We start from the raw sequence: 19425 nt of genomic DNA, 5'->3' as shown, positions 1-19425 counted from the left end.
CCCCCACCACCCACCTGAAGTCCCTGTGACTCTGAGTGAGTGGGAGCTTGCATTTCTTCTCAGAAGTGCTTCCATAAAATCCACCGGGTAAAAGCTCTGCCTTAGGGGGGCGACTGCAGATCTGAGACATTCAAGTAAGCGATATAGCTCTGCATGTGACCTCCTGATGTGTCTGCCCTTTGGCATAAAAGCAAAGAAACCTTGGAGGTGGGGCCAAGGAGAGAAAGAGGAATCGTGCCCCCCCCCCCCCGGGGTCACCCTGGAGCACGGATGCTCAGTCCTGTCACTTGGGAAGCACAGTCCCAGCAAGGCAGATCACGGGAGCACTTTCTCCTACTGCAGAAGTGGAGAAGAAGAAATGGAAGCAAACAACACAGCATGGGAATGAGAAGTAGTTAGTCTGAAGCCTAAAGTTAGGCAGAAAGTAGGGCCGTATGGCACCTCAAAGACTATCTCATTAAAAGAGGCAGGAGCTTATTTCTTCTACTGTCAAGTGTGCTGGGGTGTGGGCAGCTGAGGCCTCAGGAGTGTGGTCTGTGATTTAGCTGGCCTGGATGGCTATTTCCCAGCACTGTAAAGAGCAGACAAATTCTCCCAGCTATTCCCTGCCCACACGGGACTTCCACCAAACTGGGCAGGGTTTTAGGCAGGAAAAGGAAACTTGTTGCTGAGAGTGAATGATGAAGGTGCGATTAAAAACAGCTGTAGCCTGGAGAAAAGTTCAGCAAATCCTAGGTCACATTCTGCAATGTCTTGTCCTCTCCCCAGACCCAGCCACTGTCCATCAGGCCAGAGCTCAGCTTTGCCTGAGCAACCTGGGGTGACCACACAGTCACAGAAGCCAGAATTTACCTTACATCAGGTTGATGGACGACCTATGAGATGGTCTGAAACCCAGCCCAGCTGGAACTCCAGGCCGCAAATCTGGGAGCTACAGAAATGAAAGGGGTGGCAGAAATGTGGAACGAGGGGCCTGCTAATGGTAATTTCTCGTCTTTTTATCCATTAAGGGACAGGTGTTGCTGAAAGCAGATCCAAATCCTCACTCCAGCCAAGGAATTTAGACACGATCCCTTGTAATGATGGCATAAACGTTCCACTGAGAGCAAGTTTCATTTGTCATCCTCTCAGTTGACTGCAGATGCTGGAAGTGAAACAAGTACAAATTAAATACAGGCAATACAGTTTTTGCATCATGAATATTAATAGCTTGCAGTAGCATTCAAAACAACCTTTGCACTTTGTCTCTGGGGGGGGCTAATCCAAGAAAACATACCATGTGTGAAAAAGAAAATGTTATCTAAATATTGCAGAGAAGCAACCAGCCTATTGTGGTGAACTCTGGGAGGGTGGAAAGAGAAACTGGGTCTGTCCAAAGGTAAAAAAAAGCTCAACTCCAGGGCAGTCAAGCATGTTGCAGCAGTTCCTACCAGCCATTAAATTAGCCCCTCTTGTTACTGAGGTGTGTTTAGTATAAATTTGATCCTGATTTGCAAAGACTCCAGAGAGGCTGTTGCTGCCTTTGGAGGCCAAGTTGATTAAAAAAACTTTTATAAATAGCTACATGCTTTGAGATGGAGTAAGAAGTGGAAGGGATAGTCCCAGCTGAGGGTAGACTAGCTTGCATGTGCAAACATAGACACGAGTGTCTGCAAATCTAGAATTTCCTAGCTAAATGTCAGATGTTTGAAGCAAACCCTCTTCCCATGGGAGGCCAGAAGCCCATTGCAACACGATCGCTGCATGAGGTCAACATCAGCAATTTGAACCAGGGCTTGGATTAGTGAAAGCAGGTCACCATTGTTCAGTTTGTGCCTGTAAATTTATAGGCAGGAGCTTTAAACTGTTAGTGTCCACCTATAACCATGTGCTTCTGTATCTCAGCTGATATAAAACTGTGCCTTTGGTACAATTTTGTTCCTGGACCAGGCCAAAGCAAAATGGTGGGGAACGGGGCCATTTGTAGTAGAGGAACAGTCTGATCATGCCGGATTTCCGGTCTTGCCCAGGGCCTGGGCCTTACTTATTTTTCCACCAAGCAGCCTAAAGCGTTTCATTGTTAGCTAGTCCTATAGGCACCCAATTTTGTCTGCTAAGGCAGGCAGAACCTACGCTTGACTGCCCTCTCCATGACATGGTTGCCCTCACTTCTTGTCAGACTTGGAACAGGAGCCTCATCAGCTCCTTAACCCCTCCCCGTCACCAGCTCTCTATTTAAATTAATCCAAAATAGAAAGCAGCCCTCACAGCTCCAGGTCATTCCAGCTTTACAGCAACCCCAGCTGCGACACTCCCCATCCTCTAGGCCTGTGGCAGTGTGGGTGCTTCCTGAACACTGGGAATGGGCCCAGTTAACTGCAGTTGCATTGGCCAAAGGGGCTTCCTGGCGCTCAGTGTCCTAGGCTGAGCAGTTACATGTATCTTCTTTGTAAGGTTGCACAGACAGCTTTCAGGTGCTGGGACACCCTAGGTCTGCAAGTTTATGGTTTCTCTTGCCAGGATATCTTAGGCTGCAAGTGTTACTGAAACACTTCATAACTCAATGCATGGGCACAGTCCACTTTGGACCTCCAATATGGAGCCTGCCTGAAGATGTGCACTTAGTCCACAGGGGCAAGAGAGATCAGTGCTAGGTCCAGCCCTGAGCAACTTGGGGAGAAGTCAGCCCCTTTACTTTCCCTCAATCCATGGCCCCATGGCTTCCTCCCCTAGGCTTCGTAACTCCCTAAAGGAGGTTCTTGTGCTTTGCTGGAGACATTGGTAACATAGCATAATGTTCCTAATGAGAGGTGAGGGAGAGATGCTTTCAAAGACTGACTGTATTTGATTGGAATACCGACTGGGGGGTGCTTTCAATGGCATGACAGCCTTGCTGCATCTGTCATGGCCAACAGATGATGAAGCAAGCCCCTCTCCCACTTCCTAAGCTGGCGGAAGTTTTTCAATTTTTTTTTAAATAATTTTTTAAGCAAGGGGATTTCACCAAAAATGAGATGGGGGTGGGAACTGCAATAGAGAATTTTGAAAAATAAGCAAGCAAACAAACGAACAAACGTGGCAGTTTTACTTGGAAATAGTGGAAGGTTTCCTTCTCTCTCTCCCCTGCTACACTTTACATGCCTCCCTTTGTCGCCACTAGAAAAAAAGTCGCACACACTTTTGCACTGGAAAAGAGAACAAGAAACAACACCACAAACAATTCACCTGGTTCTAGTCAGAAAAATAAGAAAAAAGGATGTGAGAAGGAAAACCTGAGAAGTCAGAAGGCTTTTTTTCCAGCCTTATTTTCATTCATTATTTGCAATAATTAGAACTATATTCCAGGAAAAAACCAGAGGCTTGGAAAGACAAAGATATGGGCAATATTTCTATTAATTTCCAGCTCCGTATCAGCCTTGGCTGGAGTCTGAGAGGCCCCTCCATGTTCAGTTCTAGATGGGAAACGGAGGGGCAGTGCTGATGTCAGCAGCCTGCATCTCAAAGCTCTGGAAAAGCAGCCTTCTGTGCAAGACACATACCTGCAACCTTGAAGGGAGAGCTGATCTTCAGTACCTTGAACTGCAACACCACTTTCTCCAAGATTGCGCCTGGCAAACTGCAACATGAAAGCACCTGTTGAGGCCCAGTGGGCAAAGATTTAAAAAAAGATTATTCCCTCCAGCTGTTGGAACTGCTGCCAGACACCATGACTGAGCTGAGGAGTGGGTCGGCCCTCTTGGCAGATCTGTTCCCCCTCTGCACTGCAGAAGCATGTCCTGCTCTCTGACCACCACCAATGTGTGTGGTTAATCTGCAGTGCTGAGCCTTGAGACAGTCACCTGCATCCTACTGGCCTATCAGCCCAAGTAAGGCAGTAAAGCACAGACTGCCTGCTGCTCTTCTCCAGGTGGATCCAGAGCCCTACAAGAAGGAACAAGAGTCCCATGCCCTGCATCAGGGACCTCGACTTGTGGAACTGACACCACAGGTAACGGCAATAAACTCAGAGGGTAATGTAAGGAAAAGGGAGCTAGAAAAGGGGAAAGGAGGGCAGTGCACATCAAGGTCAGCCAGGTGGCTTCCTGAAGCTCCCAGGAGACCTGCTCAGTATATACCAGTAAGTTATGTGACCCCTCTAGGCTACATGAAGATGCTGTCATCTTTCTTTGGCTTCATAGAGATGCTGTCTTCACCCTTCTCTGCCCCATCCCCTGCTGTGATGTGCTTCTCACTTTGGAAAGGCCCGGACACGTCTTTCAGTCACAAAAAGTCTTTACAAACCAAATTGATCCCTTGCTTCCCATTCACAGGTCACATCCTCTCTCACATCAGCTTTACCGCTGGGTTGTCTGGAGTCACTGCTCATGGTTAACACCAGTGTAGAAGAGAAGAACTGGGCTTCATGCTAAGCATTGCCATAATGCCTCCCTTCAGCACTAAACCTGCTCCACAAAGTCCCTGTCCTCTCCATAGCTTTGGACTCCCAAGAAGGAGAATGGGGTGTGATAACTCTTCTCAATTGTCCAGCTCCGAGGCAATGTCTGATGTTCAGCTATGCAGCAGTATAGTCTCAGAGCGCACCAGCGGACCACTGAGCTCCAGAGCACGCTGTGTGGCACAGGTGAGGCTACCCCCTCCTCCAGTCATTGGATGCTCAAATTACTGCTAACCAAATTTCTACCTTTCCAAGGGCTCAGCTGCGAGTTGTATGGGTTATTGGAAGAAGCAAGTGCACCGTGGAGATTCTCACCCCGAGTTTGGTTTGAAGGTTTGAATGGTTTTGGGATGCTCAATTCTGGAGTCTTGTCTGATGCCTCCATTTCCCCACCTTCACAGGGGGTTAAATTGATGAGCATTTGCTTAACACTTGGAGATGGAGGAAAGGAAGGAACAGGACAAAAACTGTTGTAATATATAGGATAGATGTCCTACTCATGAGAACAGGGATTTACAAGTACGTTGCCCTTGAAGAACCACATGGATGTTAAGGGCATGAACAGCACAAACTAACCTTGCAAACTGAATGGAGCCCATAAGTAATGGGAGAGCCTTGCAAGCAAATTCCATAGGTTCCACCATTCCCTACCCAGGACAAGTGGACCCATACCTGTTATTCAATCAAACACTTTCTGACAGATTTTGATCTTCAAGGAGAATGCTAAAGAACAAATCAGGATTTAAAACAAAACCACTATGACATGAAATATTGGTCTCCCTTACTTGAGAGCCAGGCAACTTCAATTCTGCATCATGCTGTAAAAAACACACACACTGAAAAGCGATTTAAATTTAACAAAATAACATGGAAGCCTTAAAAGAAAAAAGGGCGAATAAAAATGTGAAATGAAATAATCACATCAAGTTGCACAAAGAACATGCAGTTGCCTTGTTAAAACTCCTTTTGATTTGTAGGAAGGGGGAGAAAACTGGTGATTTCATGCTTTCTGCTGCTTTGACTACCAAGTGACACTGTATTTTTCTAAAATATATGTTGACTGCTTCATACAATGAGCAATATTAATCTCCAAAGCAGGCTCAGTGCTCGTCTTCAATGCTGGAATGGTGAAACCACCGCTTTTACTTTTTAAAATTGTGTTCCTAGTTTGAAGTGAAACCTAGGGCTCTGACAATAAGGATGACTCTGGGAAGTGAGGCTTGCTGTGTGTTTTGTGCCACCATACCTTTCACCTGCCATCAAGATTATCAGCTTCAGCTCAGGCAAATAGTGCCATTTAGCTGAAACACTCCTCTTCCCACCCCCCTCCCCTTTTTTTTTTGGTAACAGGACTGTGGTATAACAAAAAAGTCAATTCCATTTTCCAGTCTGCTTGGATAGGTCATATGGTAAGAGGTACAAAACCAAAATGAAGTGGCCTTTCATTCACCTGACTCATTCTCTTCTCCGCAGTTTAGACACTGAAGACAGATGGACAAGCATCACTTGTTTTCAGTCCATTTCTAGACAGTGTCACCTCAGGACTCCCAGGCATAAATGGATGCCAGTTTTTACATAGCACCCAGGCTTTTAAAAACCTCAAGAGCTACATTCTGGAAATCCATTTTTGTGATGGTAATAGGTGCTGTATAGACAGCTCAAGACAAGGGCCAGAGTATTCCCTGCCTTGCACTGGTTGTGATTTGGTACCCTCTTAGACTGACTTTGTCTAGGATTTAGAACCTGAACCAAGGCCCATTATATTCAATCAAGTCTGATGGGCACTGCATCAGCAAAAAAATCCTGCCAAGGACAGCAAGGAACCTCTTATATGCCACAGGGACAGTTGTTACAGGAAATGAAGCCTTCCTCCCTCAGCCTTGCCAGGGACCATCCTTATTTTTGTGGAAGGTCAATGGAGGGAACTAGGAGACCAGGAGTCTCTTTTCAGAACAAGTGCTGGACTTCGGGTATGTACACAAGTGCAGGCAGCCCATAGAGGAGGTGCTCTAATTCATGGTGCTAACATAAGAGTGCCATGAGTTAGAGCACGAGCAAATCCAGCAGATCCTTACCTGTTGGGTGGGGAAGGGTTCCAGCCTGCCTCCACTGGCCCAGGTCAGCAGGTAGGGGTGCTCCAGAAGCCTCCCGGCAGCTGTGGGGGGGGAGGGGAAGAGATGGAGCCCCCCACTGCACAACCCCCTCCCAACTACCCCTGCTGGGAACTTGGGGAGGATCCAAGCCAGGCCTGTGAAGCAGAGGGGCTCCATTTCCACCCTTGCCCCAGCTCTGTGCATAGCAGCCGTGAGGCGTTCACTGTCAAGATGCTCATGCAGAGGCCGCGGGGAAGGGAACCCCCCTTGCTGCACAGACCTGGCCAGGCTCCCTCCAGAACCCCAGAAGGGGTAGCTGGGCAGGGCCTATGAGGTGGGGGCTTCATTTCTCTTCCTCCCACATGAGCTCTGGCATGTCAGTCACAAGGCTGCTGCTGTTGCCAAGAGCTTTGGGTGGAACAGAGCCCACCCTGGCTACCTATGCTGGGGTCTTGGGGGTAGCTGGGCCAGGCCCACAAGGTGGGGGACTCTAATTCTTCCCCCCACCCTTACTCCAGGCACAGCAACCATGAAACTGCCACTGCCAAGACACTCATGCGGGTGGGCAGAAGGGAGCTGCCTCCACCACATGGGCCTTGCCCGGCTTCCCCCAGGACCTCAGCAGGGATAGCTGAGGGGAGGCACATAACGGGGAGGATCCTTTTCCCCACCCCACCCTCCCTTCCCCACTGTCAGGGAGGACACAGCAGTTTTCCATCTCCTCTCTGCGACAGCCCTGGGAGTGGGGCTGGGCTGGTGCGAGCACCAGTCCAGCCCGCAAAGCCACATGGGATGCAGGCAGAATTGCCCAAAATTATCCCTTGCAGGGAACCTGTATGCAGGTTCCCTAAGGCACTCTGTCTTAGAGCACCTATCTGATATTTCATTAGACAAGGGTTACATTTTCACGTGATCAGACATTTAAAAGTGCTCTGCAGCCATGCATGTTTGTTATGTTATGGCTGTAGAGCACTTTCAGGGGCCTCGTTACACAAAAAAATAACTTATGTTAATGCATTTCGAGTGCCCATGCTTAAACCGTGTTTTCCAGTAGCCTTGTTGCTGGCCCATCTCCAGGTAAAGTAATGGAAGTGGTAGGTGCCCTGCACCTCTGAATTGACAGTATAAGTGAGAGTACAGGCATGCAATCTTTGTTTGCCAGGGACCTTACCTTTTTCTGACAGACTTCACGGGACAAACTGTAGCAAGAAGTTCCTGTCATAGCGAGAGAAGCAATAGCAACAGCATCATCTCATGGTGCACAGAAATGCCATTAGCCACCAGATGGCAAGACCCTCTGCTCACTGTCTAGATTCCGGATTAAATGAATTTTTTTTAAAAGCTAGAAATATTAATGGAGTTCATTTCAGGCAATTTATTTTTCTTGATTCAGCCTACTAGCAGTTTACTTTGACACATATTCTTTTTTTGTTTTTTTCCAAAAAAGGATCTTTACCTTTCTGCAGTGTATTCATTTGATAATAATTTACTTTCATTCTAATAAGGGACGAAGCCAAGGTAAATACTGCTCTACAATAAGCCTTAAAACCCCTTCAACAGCAGGAAAAATGCATGTGGTTACAGTCCCAGCCACCATCTCCACATTTATTGTAACACAACCCTTCAGTGTGCAGCGACTTTCCTCTCCAGTGTGCCTATGCACTGGAGATCCTGAAGCAACAGGGATTTAAAGGACAACACAGGGAAGACAGTTTAGAGCTTACAGATAAGCATGTCTGGCTGGAAGATGTGCTCTTAAAAGGCCTTGGCCTCCTTGTACTAATATCAGATGGATCAACGGGCGCGCAGACCTCATGCTGGTACCTTTGCAAAGGCAAGGAAATCCCCTCATACCACCCCTTTGTCGTAGGGAGGAGGGATTCCAGAGATAGGGTATGGCTTGTTTGAGACTATTATTCTGTTATTTCTATAGAAGGTCTCCTGGCTTCTCTGGCTGAACACAGAGCTATTTATTTTCTGTGTTTAGGGAAGCCAACCTAAAAAGCCTGTTGGCATTATGTTTTCCAATAGTTCTAATCGCCTCCCCCAAGCACTCCAAATAAAATAACAGTAGCTTTCGGTTCGTGCACGTGTCTACAGCTTCCTTTGGCAGCTGAGTTGCAAGGTATGCAATTTCTGGGGGAAAATTAAGCTTCAGGTAGTTTCCAAGGCAGAATATTGAATAGGGCTGAGATGCCTGGCAGAGTTTGTACTGAATGGAATATGGCATAATTATTATTTTCTCTGTAGGCTGCTGACATACCAGCCTTATAAAAATCTAAATGGGAGCTGTTCTGAAAGAGAATAATAGTTTCAATTGTTAACAGTTCAAGAAAATCTGAATACATGCTGACAAAGAGGAAACCTCCACAATTAGAGGAAGAAAAGGGAGAGGTTTATAACTTTTTTCAAAATAAACTTTTAATGGACTATACAGGCATGATTACTACTAGTTCTCTCAGCCATAAGCAATGTCACAAACTGCAACAGACCACATTTTCACTGTACATTAAAAGGGGGAAGGGGGATTTTAACTGGAAAAATATTATACAATCACTTAAATAAACAAAGACAACATTACAGTGCAAACAAACTCCTGTTTTTATTTATGCTGCAGTTACTGAGTGCTTGCTTTTGAAGTCTTTTTGTAATAATTAAAAAAAGAAGATGAAACATTTTCTCTAGAGAAATTATTTCCTTTCCCCAACTCAGAAATTTCAGTTTGATTCACAATGGGAGTTTCCCACCCCCAACCTGGAACTAATCTGACTGTATTAACCCTTTTGGGCCTGAGCCAGAGCCCAGGGAAAGCAACAAAGAGAAGGCTCTTGAGTATGGTGGGCTCTGGCTCAGGCTCTTGTCAAGGAAGTTTTAATACACCATTCCTCCCCATCAACTGATTACTAGAGTCTTGCAAGGCCCCCTAGTTTATTGGAATCCTTGCCTTAGGGGCTTCATTGCTGGAAGAAGGCAGGGATCCTAAAAATAACTGTCATTACAAAAACAAGGAGCAAGTTATGGAATGACAAGAGATACTTAAAATACACTTGAACCTACAAAGCTGGCCAAGTGACAGCTGTATCCTGAGAAACACTGGGACTTGAATGGAAGGTAAAGTTGTGGTTCAACCACAGTCCTACTGCTTTGTCCTAGCCCATGGTAGGTCTGTTCCTTGACTCTGCATGCTCTGCCCACCTCCCACTGCCCTGATTTGGGGATGAGAGGGTTGATCACACCAGGTATTTTTATTTCTACATGCAGCACCTCATAGACTACGTTTGCCTGCCCAAGCATTCCCAGGGCACTCACTCCCTTTTACAAGGCAGGGAGTCCAAGTCACCATCTACTCCTGATGGTGAGAGTTGTGAAGTGACCACATACATTGCCTCTGTCTCTAGGTGAAAGACATTTCATGAAGACATCTGGGAGGATATTACCGGGAAATCATAAGATAATTTCAGAAAAAGATAAACAGATCCTTCTTTAGCTTCATCTAGAGGAAATAAACACCATCTATTTGCAAAGACCATGACTTAACTCTTTGCCCAAGGTCATAGAAAGAGAGGCAGATGCACACTCTGGCAATGCAGCTTCATTTCAACATTCACTTAGATGCGTGACCACCATTTCCAAACCCGCTGTTGCATGGCATAGCATTTGGAAGGTGGCTAGTTAACAACCAGCACCCATTCCAGCACAGAATGCAACATACCAAATTCAAATCCAGTATGGACAGAGCTGAAGACTGGTAGCAGAATGCTACCTGGAAGTGTCTTACGGAGCATCCTTGAGATTCTTACCACATTATACAGTACAATGAAGCACTACTTTACAGGCATTAAGGAAATGATGATTCCATTACACTTTTCAATCAGTGCTTATTTCAAAGCATGGATAAAAGGGAAAGAATATGAAGGAATGTTGAATTAAATAACACATTTTCACAGCCTTGTTGCAGTCTGTAAAATATGTAAACTGCAATTAACAAAATTCTTACTGCAATCACTGATGTATAAATGTACAGCACTCTAGACAGATGGGTTGGTGGTGGACTAGGGTCATATTAATTAGTGGGCTACGCAGCCTAACCAGTTCTGATATTCCTGGGTCATCACAGTTTGACTGTGATTCTATTCAGCAGCTGTACACAGTATATGAGCCATTTCTTGAACTAGGGAGGGCGCTGTGTTTGGTTTGCATTCCCTGAGGTAGCAAAACTTCTGACAGTAACTGATAGATAATTTGAGACAGACAGCAATGCACAGACTCTCTTTCTGAGAGAAGAAACTGCAAAGGCCCATTACAGCTTCATGCTGGAGCACCAGATTCTTTGTATGCAGGCTTAAAGAATTTCTCCAAAAGACACTGCAGAAAATCCACAAGTGCATTTTGCTGTGTGCCTTGCTTCTCACTTGGAGAACTGGAAAAGCCTTTTATTAAATGCTTTTCCATCTCTGAGGTGGGAAGGATGTTGGCTACTGTTAGTCAGCTACCTCAGTGGGACTATGATTTCCCCAGATAAAAGTAACAAAGGAAATTTGGCCTTTTAAGATGCGACTGCCAGCTACATAACACCAACCTTCCTAGTAAAAGGCCTTATTTCCACTACAGAAACATCAGTCCACGTTGCACTAGCACACCAGAAAACAGGATGGCCTGCCTGCCTTTATCTAGGAATGAAACTTGCAAATGAACACAGTAACCCTTAGAGATTTATTGTACCAAAAAGGATAAAAAATATATATTAAACCACTATTTTAATTACATTCCCTATTCATAAATAATTAAACACATTTTGCTATTGAAAAAAAATGTACTCATTAAGATCTCCTAATCACATCTTGTGACACACAGGACCGCCGTGTTTGGATCATCCCAATATACCACGCACCACAGATACCGACATGGAGCAATCGCGTAAGGCCGTGTGTGCCAAGCCAATCACGGGCTGATTTCTCCTCAAAGCTCCAAGAACCTTTCCATTCTAGAGTTCATTAGGGTACAGGTATTCATCAGTGGAACGTTATTTTAATCAAATACAGGGAACAATCAGGACAGTAACAGACCGACTATCCTTGGAGCGTACAGGCTAATGGTAAACACTGGCCTGGTTTAACCCTTGAAGGCAGTTCTTTGGATCTGGAAACATTTTTTCATTCACAGAAAGAAACCCAAGGAAGATTATCTGCTCTCATCATTTAAATATGATTTTTTTTCCTTTCTCTTAAATAGAAGCACAGTCCTATAGGCATGCAGTAGTGCAAGAGTACCATACACACAGTACTGTACAACAGTTTGCAGCCAGCCACTCTCCATTTCAAAACATGAGTCCTGGAAGCTGGTGAGCAGTGCAGTGACATTCCTGCTTTGTTATTTTGACCATCACCTCCCATCCACAGGAAGGAGTGAGATTGGAGCATTATAGGGTCCGGACAGCGACAGGGTAAAGCAGAGACAAGTGCTCTGCCCCTTTGATGGGCAGTTTTTTGGTGGTGTAGTAGTGGATGACTTCTGGAACGCTGTCAAATGGAGGGCTGTTCTGACCCAGGATGTACTTCTCTTTGGTTTTCATCAGCTTCATGTGCATAAAGCCTTGGCTGCTCCTGCCAAGAAAAGAAAAAAAAAAAGAGAGAGTGTTAGTGCCCAGAAGCATGCCTGGATGTTGCGAAGCAGTCACCATCCAAATGGGCTTCCCCTACCTTGCTAAGCAGGATGACGAGGCAGCCTAGAAGCATGGGCGGTCTGGACCAAGCTTTTGTCTTAAGCTAATAGCTCAAAGCAAGGCAGAGGCTCTATTCTTCCCAAATACAAACAGGTTAGTTTAAGTAGACAAGGAAGCCTGGTTTCTTGTGCCTATATGACCCAAAGCAGAGTGAATCCAGCTGGCTCCTATGAGTACACCCACACTGGCTCTACCTCGGTCTTCAGCAAGCTTGAAAGCAAGACTGCTGGGTGCTCCCAGCACATCCTCATAACCAAGCTTCTGGATGTGATGCATTTCCTGTAGGTCAAAGGTAGTTTTTGGCATTGACCTTGAGCACAGCATGAAGTCCATGCAGATGAGCCCTAAGGCAGGAGCCCATCTCCATGCGTTTGCATTTCTCCCCCAAGAACTCTGGTGCCCTAATCCTGTTTTCACAGAGGTCCTGGCGGACCACTGGTTCTGGGACTCGACTGAGACAAGGGTAGAAGGCAACCCCACCCACAGTGCCTCCCTTCCACTACAGCCATGCAGCTCCAGTGCACTGCTGTGCTACCCAGCCCTTGGCTTGAGCCCAGGGAAGGTAAGGCTTCTGGGTCTGAAGCCCTGATGCTTTTCAGAATTGCCCATCTCATCTGACTGAGGACCTCCTCTCAGCCACCCCTGCATGTGAGGGGGAAAGGTGGAGGGGGACAGGTGAAGGAAAATCAGCAAACTCTTTCTAGGGCAGTAGATACGGTCCCATGGAAGCCAGCATGTGGAAGGCCACCTCCCACACTGAGCCAGGCTCATTCATGAGAGGCCTGACAATACTGTAGTAGTGCTCCCTATCCCCAGCCACCTACTGCCTCAGGGAGGATGCACTATCCCAGTGTCCCAGTGTGCACGGCAAGGGAGGACACATTTTCCACTTGGCAAGGGAACCTACCAACAGTGGGGGGAGGGGGGGAGGGGTGTCCCTCTGATCTACTAAGGGCAAAGGACATTTTCACTCCCTCACCAAGAGAATGACGGAGAGGAACTGATGCCTCGGGACGGTCAGGTGACAGGTGCCACAAAAAGAGCCTGATGGGCAAAGCACTCTCTCCGAGGGCTGTCCATGGGAATGGTACCACCAGCTACCACCACCCCCATGCTTTGCTTTAAGGCCAGCAAGAAAGGGGGTGCTGCTGCCAAGGCAATGCGACAATTTTGCTCACTCCACACTGCTTAATTATGCTTGCTCATCAGGGCAGGGATGACAACCGAGACACCCCTAATTCAGCCATGTATGGGTGGGTAGGCTGTGACCTCACCCCACTCCACTTGGCCCCTTAACCCAGTGATAATCAACCTTTTTTGTACCAGGACCCATTTGTAAACATCAGTGGCCAGTCCTGACCCAGTGCCCCTCACCCCTGACTTGCTGACCCCTGTCCCCAGACCCCTAGTATGTGGGGCAGGGGGTGGATGTATGGGGCAGGCAGCCCCTAACAGGCTGGAGCTCTGCTAGCCTGCAAGGGAAAAGCCACTATTTCCCACATTTTTCCCTGTTAGCAAGAATTCATTTTTCAAGTTTGTTGATCTATTTTTAAAGTTTCTTTATGACCCTTTCATATATTCATGCAACCCACTTTTGGGGTGGGCCCCACAGGTTGACAAACGTTGCCTTAACGGAGCACATGACCAGGGAGCAGGGATGGAAATTCAGACAGGTATCTGCAGAAAGGGAAGTCTTCTTACTCTTGTGTTCCCTTCTCCCTGCATTTGTGTTCAGATGTCCAGCTCTACAGTCCTGCCTTGACTCAAGTTTGCTGGTTGCAGGGTAGCTGCAGAGGCATCAAGCTGTAACCTCCCCTCCTTCGAGTTGTAGCTGGAGCACTTCTTAGAGCTGCCAGAGCAGTTGCACACCCATGGGATGCCAGGTGTTGCCCGAGAAAGGGAACTTGCTGCCTAACTGAAGAGGAAAGTGGCTAAATGTGGTAAGCTGCAGTGCTTGCTTCTGTGGGCAGCAAAGCAGGGCAGGATGCAGCAGTAGGTGGGCTATGAATATACAAGGTGAGTCAGTGATACTGTGGATGCTTGACCTGGCCCTATCACCTAAGGGAGCCTCTGAACCATGTGCAAGACGACAGCTGGGAGCCTGCCTGGCCACGGGTGTGGAATAGCACTGGTCACAATGCAGAAGCTCCTCAGCACGGTGGTGGGGGAAGGCTCCTTCTTTCCACTCTGCTCCTCTCAGAGCCCATTCATGTGGCTCTTGCACGGGGGGTCATCTGGCCCTACACCTGGCCCACTGAAGGCATTTCAATAGACCAAGGGTGTCAGAGATTCAGCCCATGGGCTGGATTTGGCCTGCATCATCTGGCCCATGGGACTCCCCCCATGGCCAGAAATTTGGCAGTGAGATGTGCGGCCGCAGCATTAGTTGCCATGGTTTCCAGAGCTGCAGCAGCCACTATTTGTTCCGCTGCCAGATTTCCAGCCCCAGAGGCGACCCTACAGGCCAGATGACGCACCTCTGTGCTCCAGATGAGACCCAAAGACTGACCATAGGCAAGTCACGAGGAGTTTGACACCCCTGCAGTAGACTAAGACATCCCAAAGGAAGTTGAGCACTATGCACCTGCCCTGAACAGCTTACAGTTTGGGTGGGATAAAGGGGAAAAGAAGGCCAACAGATGTTCCATGGCTTTCCCGAGATGCTGCAGGCAGGAACTGCCCTCAGATCTCCAAAGTCTGTGTATGGACCTCCACGTCTTGCCCCATCTTTTCAAACAGAAAGAGCAGAAGTGTTAGGAGAACAGCTACACAGGCAAAAACAACGTACAAAGGCCAGGCATTGGACAGAGGAAAGTGATCAGATTGCAGTGCAGCTAGGATGGCTTTCTTTGCCATCTAACTGTCTTTCCCTCAGTTTCCACTAGGCCAGAGTCCACACCCAGTAAAAGCCAAATGTATTTTTTAGCAGGGAAAGAACCACCCCCCCCCCCCCCACTTAAGTCAGTCTGCTTGGGAAATGGGGTTTTGCAAAAATTGCCCTTTTCCATTTAATGTACGCAATGCTTCGTATGGAACTGCTGAAGCAAAGGCAAGCTCGTATTTTTCAGATTTGTCGAGGCAATTCTCTGATGAAATGACCCTTCTCTGTCGAGTCGAAATCACTGCAGGCACTGTAATTATAGCTTTGCAAGCTTAAAATCTTGATTTAAATTTCAATTTTTTACAGGAATGATTCTCTTTTGAAACATAATTGCTCTCTAAACGATTTCCTTTAAGCCAAGGGTGACATCTCTAAATACGTTATTATGAGGAGATATATTGTTCCTTTCCTTCACTTCATTATGCATTTCCTCTGCTAGTAAATGGCTTAAGAGCCTGCCACTAAATGAATGGGATCAGAGAAATAGATGCATACTAATTTAAAGAATCCAGCCAGGACTGGAGAACAGTCTGTTAAATGTCTCTTGGTCTATTGCTTCGGGCAGCACAAGTGGAGCCACTTGCTGCCTTTAAAAATAATATTCAGGAAGAAAGAGGTGCACATTCTCAGAGAAATGCCAAGGGCTATGAAGTCACAGCCGAACAGTCAGCATCCTCATTGCAATCAGGTGCCCTCAGGCACAAAACAGCGTGGCTCAGCTCAGGACTGGGTTGGCAGACAAATTACTGGCCCCCACTTATGAACCCTACCCAGGGCCATTGCTATGGACTGTGCCTTGCCCTCTGGGCACGTGCCACAGCACAGTAATGGCACGGTGGAGCTGAATTAGAACTGCCATAAGCATGCGCCCCTTCCCCCCCAGTGCAACTTTTGGGTGTGCTATCTTGGACATGCATGGTGGTGTGCGCTCAAGGATGCTCTAAGGTAGTTCCCTACCTTATTCCTAGGTTTTGCGATGTGCTGAGCAAGGGAGAGGTGGGGCTGTCTGTGATTTGTCAGTGGCCCTGGGTCCAACTCATGGGCTGTGTAGACATGCTCACCCTCCCCACACATGCCTTTGCCTGCGTTCTGGTGTTACTCCAGCTGCTGTCCGACTCACCATGACACAGATGGACTTCCCAGAGCATAGGGATTACTTAGGGTCTCATCACCTGCCTGCCTTGATGGTGAAGCATAGAACAACTGCTGTGCCAGCCTCTGCTCAGAGCAAAGGAGCTAAGCAGTGCTGTTCCCCTCCCAGTCCTGCCTGTCATGCCCCACCCCCACTCACAATGCAGACCTCTGAGCAAATTCTGCTTGTCCAGGAAAGCAGATAGGCTGGGCCAAGATGCCACTCCACAAATCCAGCAGGTAAGTAACAGGAGAATGATGCTGAGGATGAGAACACAAAGGCCAGGCTCTGCTCACTTCCCTGACAGCATCTGGGACTGGCAAAATGAAACCAGATGCTTTTGAAGATGCAGAGAATATGGTGCTGCAACATCAGAGGAGGAACTGGTAAATATACGTCTTTGCAGCGTGGCCATTCTGCATCTCAAGAAAAGCCGTACTGAGAATAGGAGGTAATTCACTCTGGGGTTTCCACAAAAAGCCAGGCCTTCAGTGTGCTACAGCCAGCTCCATCAGCATGATGCATCAGAACAGCGTATTTTCTTCTATATCTGCAGGAACTGGAGTAGCATAAATGGCAAGACAGCTCAAAGTTTGATGTTAGACAGATAATCAGTAGCAATGGACTTCATCAAAAGCAGACCAGCAGCATATACTCAGCTGAAACAGATGCCTCATGTCTGCCTTGTAGGGGCCCTGCCAAGGTGAATCCTGAACAAATGTACAGATGCTTCTGGAACAGAAATACCCATGCCATCTTCTTCCCAATGTTGATATATGGTCACTGAGAAGGTCAGTGCCACCCATCCCACTGGTGGAATGAAAACTATTCAGGCCAACATCCAAAAAGCATTGCTAAAGTAAGGCTGGGAGAATCCTGCAGCAGCTAGGCACACCTTCCCTGATGCCCACATGTCATGTGCAAGGTAGTTTTTGTGCCAGCTGCAGAATGATTGATTGGATCAGGCTGGGGAAAGCAGGGTCTGGCCGGATAGACAATGACAGGGGAAGGAAGGAAGATACTTCATTGCAACTAGCTGCCATGCAGATCACAGCCTAGGTAACCTCACTTGGGACTGCCGAGACATAACACCAGGAATAACATAGCAAGAAATTTTCTACTGATTGCAACACGATGCCTGTCTTACACAGCCATGTAATGTTGGCATGCTGTCATTCAGCCTACAAACAGGAGACCCTTCGCTTAGGCCAGGATATGGCTTTCAGCTGCCTTTTTCTTGATAACAAATCCAGTGAAATACAGCTTCTTTTAACAGCATTGTAATTGCAACTGTTCAGCACTGCACTTTGGTCTGCAGCAAGGCTCCATAAGCCAGCCACAACAGCCCCACTTCTCAACCCAAAGAGATCCCGTGTCATTTTCTGCTGCTTTGATAAAACATGCTGGAGGAGCAAGCCATAATTACACAGCCCTCCCCAGCGGGTGACCTGCCTAATTAATGCACCCGAGCTTTACAACGATACATAATGCAATTCACACCTAAGTTAAAATCCTTCATTATCATAACAAAAAGCAATTTCTGATCTAGAGGATTATCAAATGGCACTGGTGAGAGAGACCCTAATAATAAGAACTGTCCCCTCCTAATAATCAAGGTATTTAATAATACATGACACATCTTTGCAGCTGCTGGGGCACATCGCCTGGAGCAAGTATGCATTTCCTATACCTCCTTCTTTTAGTTGTAATTGCTTAATGCATTTTTCATGAAGAATACGGGGTAATAGTTATGTTAAATCACCACTTTTCATGATAAATTGACTTAAAAACACTTGCATATAATATTTATGTGATTGCAGGTGGAGAAGCTGTCCCCATGTACCAGCGATTGTGATGCTATTACTGGAGCTGGTGCAATGTCAGCTTCTGTTCATCTGAAAAGAACAGAGAAAATCATCACCGCCCATCTCCAAGTCGGCCGGAAGAAGATGGATTTCTACTTCAGCTCACGATGACAAGGCCTCTGGCTTACCCACTCGTTTTCAGATGTTTTGTACAGTCATTTCTGAGACTGTGATCCTGCAAGCACTGATATAATTAGCCAGATGATCTGTATAGGATGGTTTGGAAAGAAGGGATCATGCCTCAGGCAGGCAGATGACCTCTGGAGGTTCCTTCCCTATTTCTCTATGATCCTATGAAAAGGAACTGACTTATGTGGGAGCAGGACAGGGTTAAGAACCACCAGCCTTCATGCTCTTCACACCATCATTACATCGGTCCTTCTTTCATAAGATAGAAAACGAACAATAATTTGTTACTCATTCTAAATAGTAAAGGGACAGCACATGATGGGTGTACATTTAGCACTTGACTCAGGTGAGTCATGAAAATCCTTCACGCAGTGATAACCCCCACTGCTGTAATGAATGTATTTCATGCTTCTGGTTATGCAACAACTGCCTCACCAGGTCATGATCACAGGTTCACCCACCCCACTGTCCTTGATTTCACAGGGCATGCTAAGGGAAAAGTATTTAAGCAAGGGATAGCCAGACTGATCCATCACTCTCCTGTCCCTCTCTCCCTACAGTTTCCAGCATTTAGAGTACTAGGAAGTCATAATTTTGGGGTTGGGTCCTTATGCACCCACTGATAAAGCTATCCTATATAAACTGGTCCACTGCTTCTTTGAACCTGGTTAAATTATTAGCCTTCACAAAATCCTGTGGCAATGAGTTCTGTAGATGAATTACACACAATAAGAAAAAAACCAAACAAACCCTCAAGATTATTTTTGTTTGTTTTAAATCTGCTCCCTAATAACTTCATGGCAGCCCCTGACAAAGGCAGACACAACAAGGGTTACAGAAGTAAGAACTGAATTTGCTCCCCAGAGGCTTTGCTTTCTTGCCCTTAGGAATACTGGATTTCTCAAGCCCTTAAAGTTGCAGTAGTGCTAATGGTTAACACCCGCTATAGCCAAGAAACATAGGGTCAGGGGCTAGAAGTTCATCTCCTAACTCCACACTTAGGCACACAAATAAAAGGGCTGTGTTTTCAAAAGCACTGAGCAGCCTGGAGCTTTTGCCAATGTCAGTGGAAGTTGTTTGGTGCTTAGCCCTTGTAAAAAATCTTGGCCTATGTGACTTTAGAAATATACCTAAACTCATGTTTTGCTGATTTCCCCGCGTTAACATCATTATTAATTCCCAAGGTCTT

The 19425-nt window shown here is 46.6% G+C and overlaps 1 protein-coding gene across 1 annotated transcript in view; it reads right to left on the bottom strand.

Annotated features, from left to right (window-relative positions):
* Positions 1-8910: 8910 nt before the first annotated feature.
* The window catches only part of SHB (SH2 domain containing adaptor protein B), a 169874-nt gene continuing 159359 nt past the window's right edge, over positions 8911-19425 (bottom strand). The window contains exon 6 of the mRNA XM_090039082.1: positions 8911-12110. Coding sequence (XP_089895208.1) covers positions 11927-12110 — 184 coding nt within the window. The 3' untranslated portion in view covers positions 8911-11926. The remainder of the gene's footprint in view (positions 12111-19425) is intronic.

The sequence above is a fragment of the Crocodylus siamensis genome, chromosome 3 (assembly GCF_052110815.1).
Source record: "Crocodylus siamensis isolate JL-2025a chromosome 3, ASM5211081v1, whole genome shotgun sequence".
Lineage (NCBI taxonomy): Eukaryota > Metazoa > Chordata > Crocodylia > Crocodylidae > Crocodylus > Crocodylus siamensis.
The sequence above is the reverse complement of the archived record's forward strand: the minus strand, read 5'-3'. Positions and strand labels throughout refer to the sequence as shown.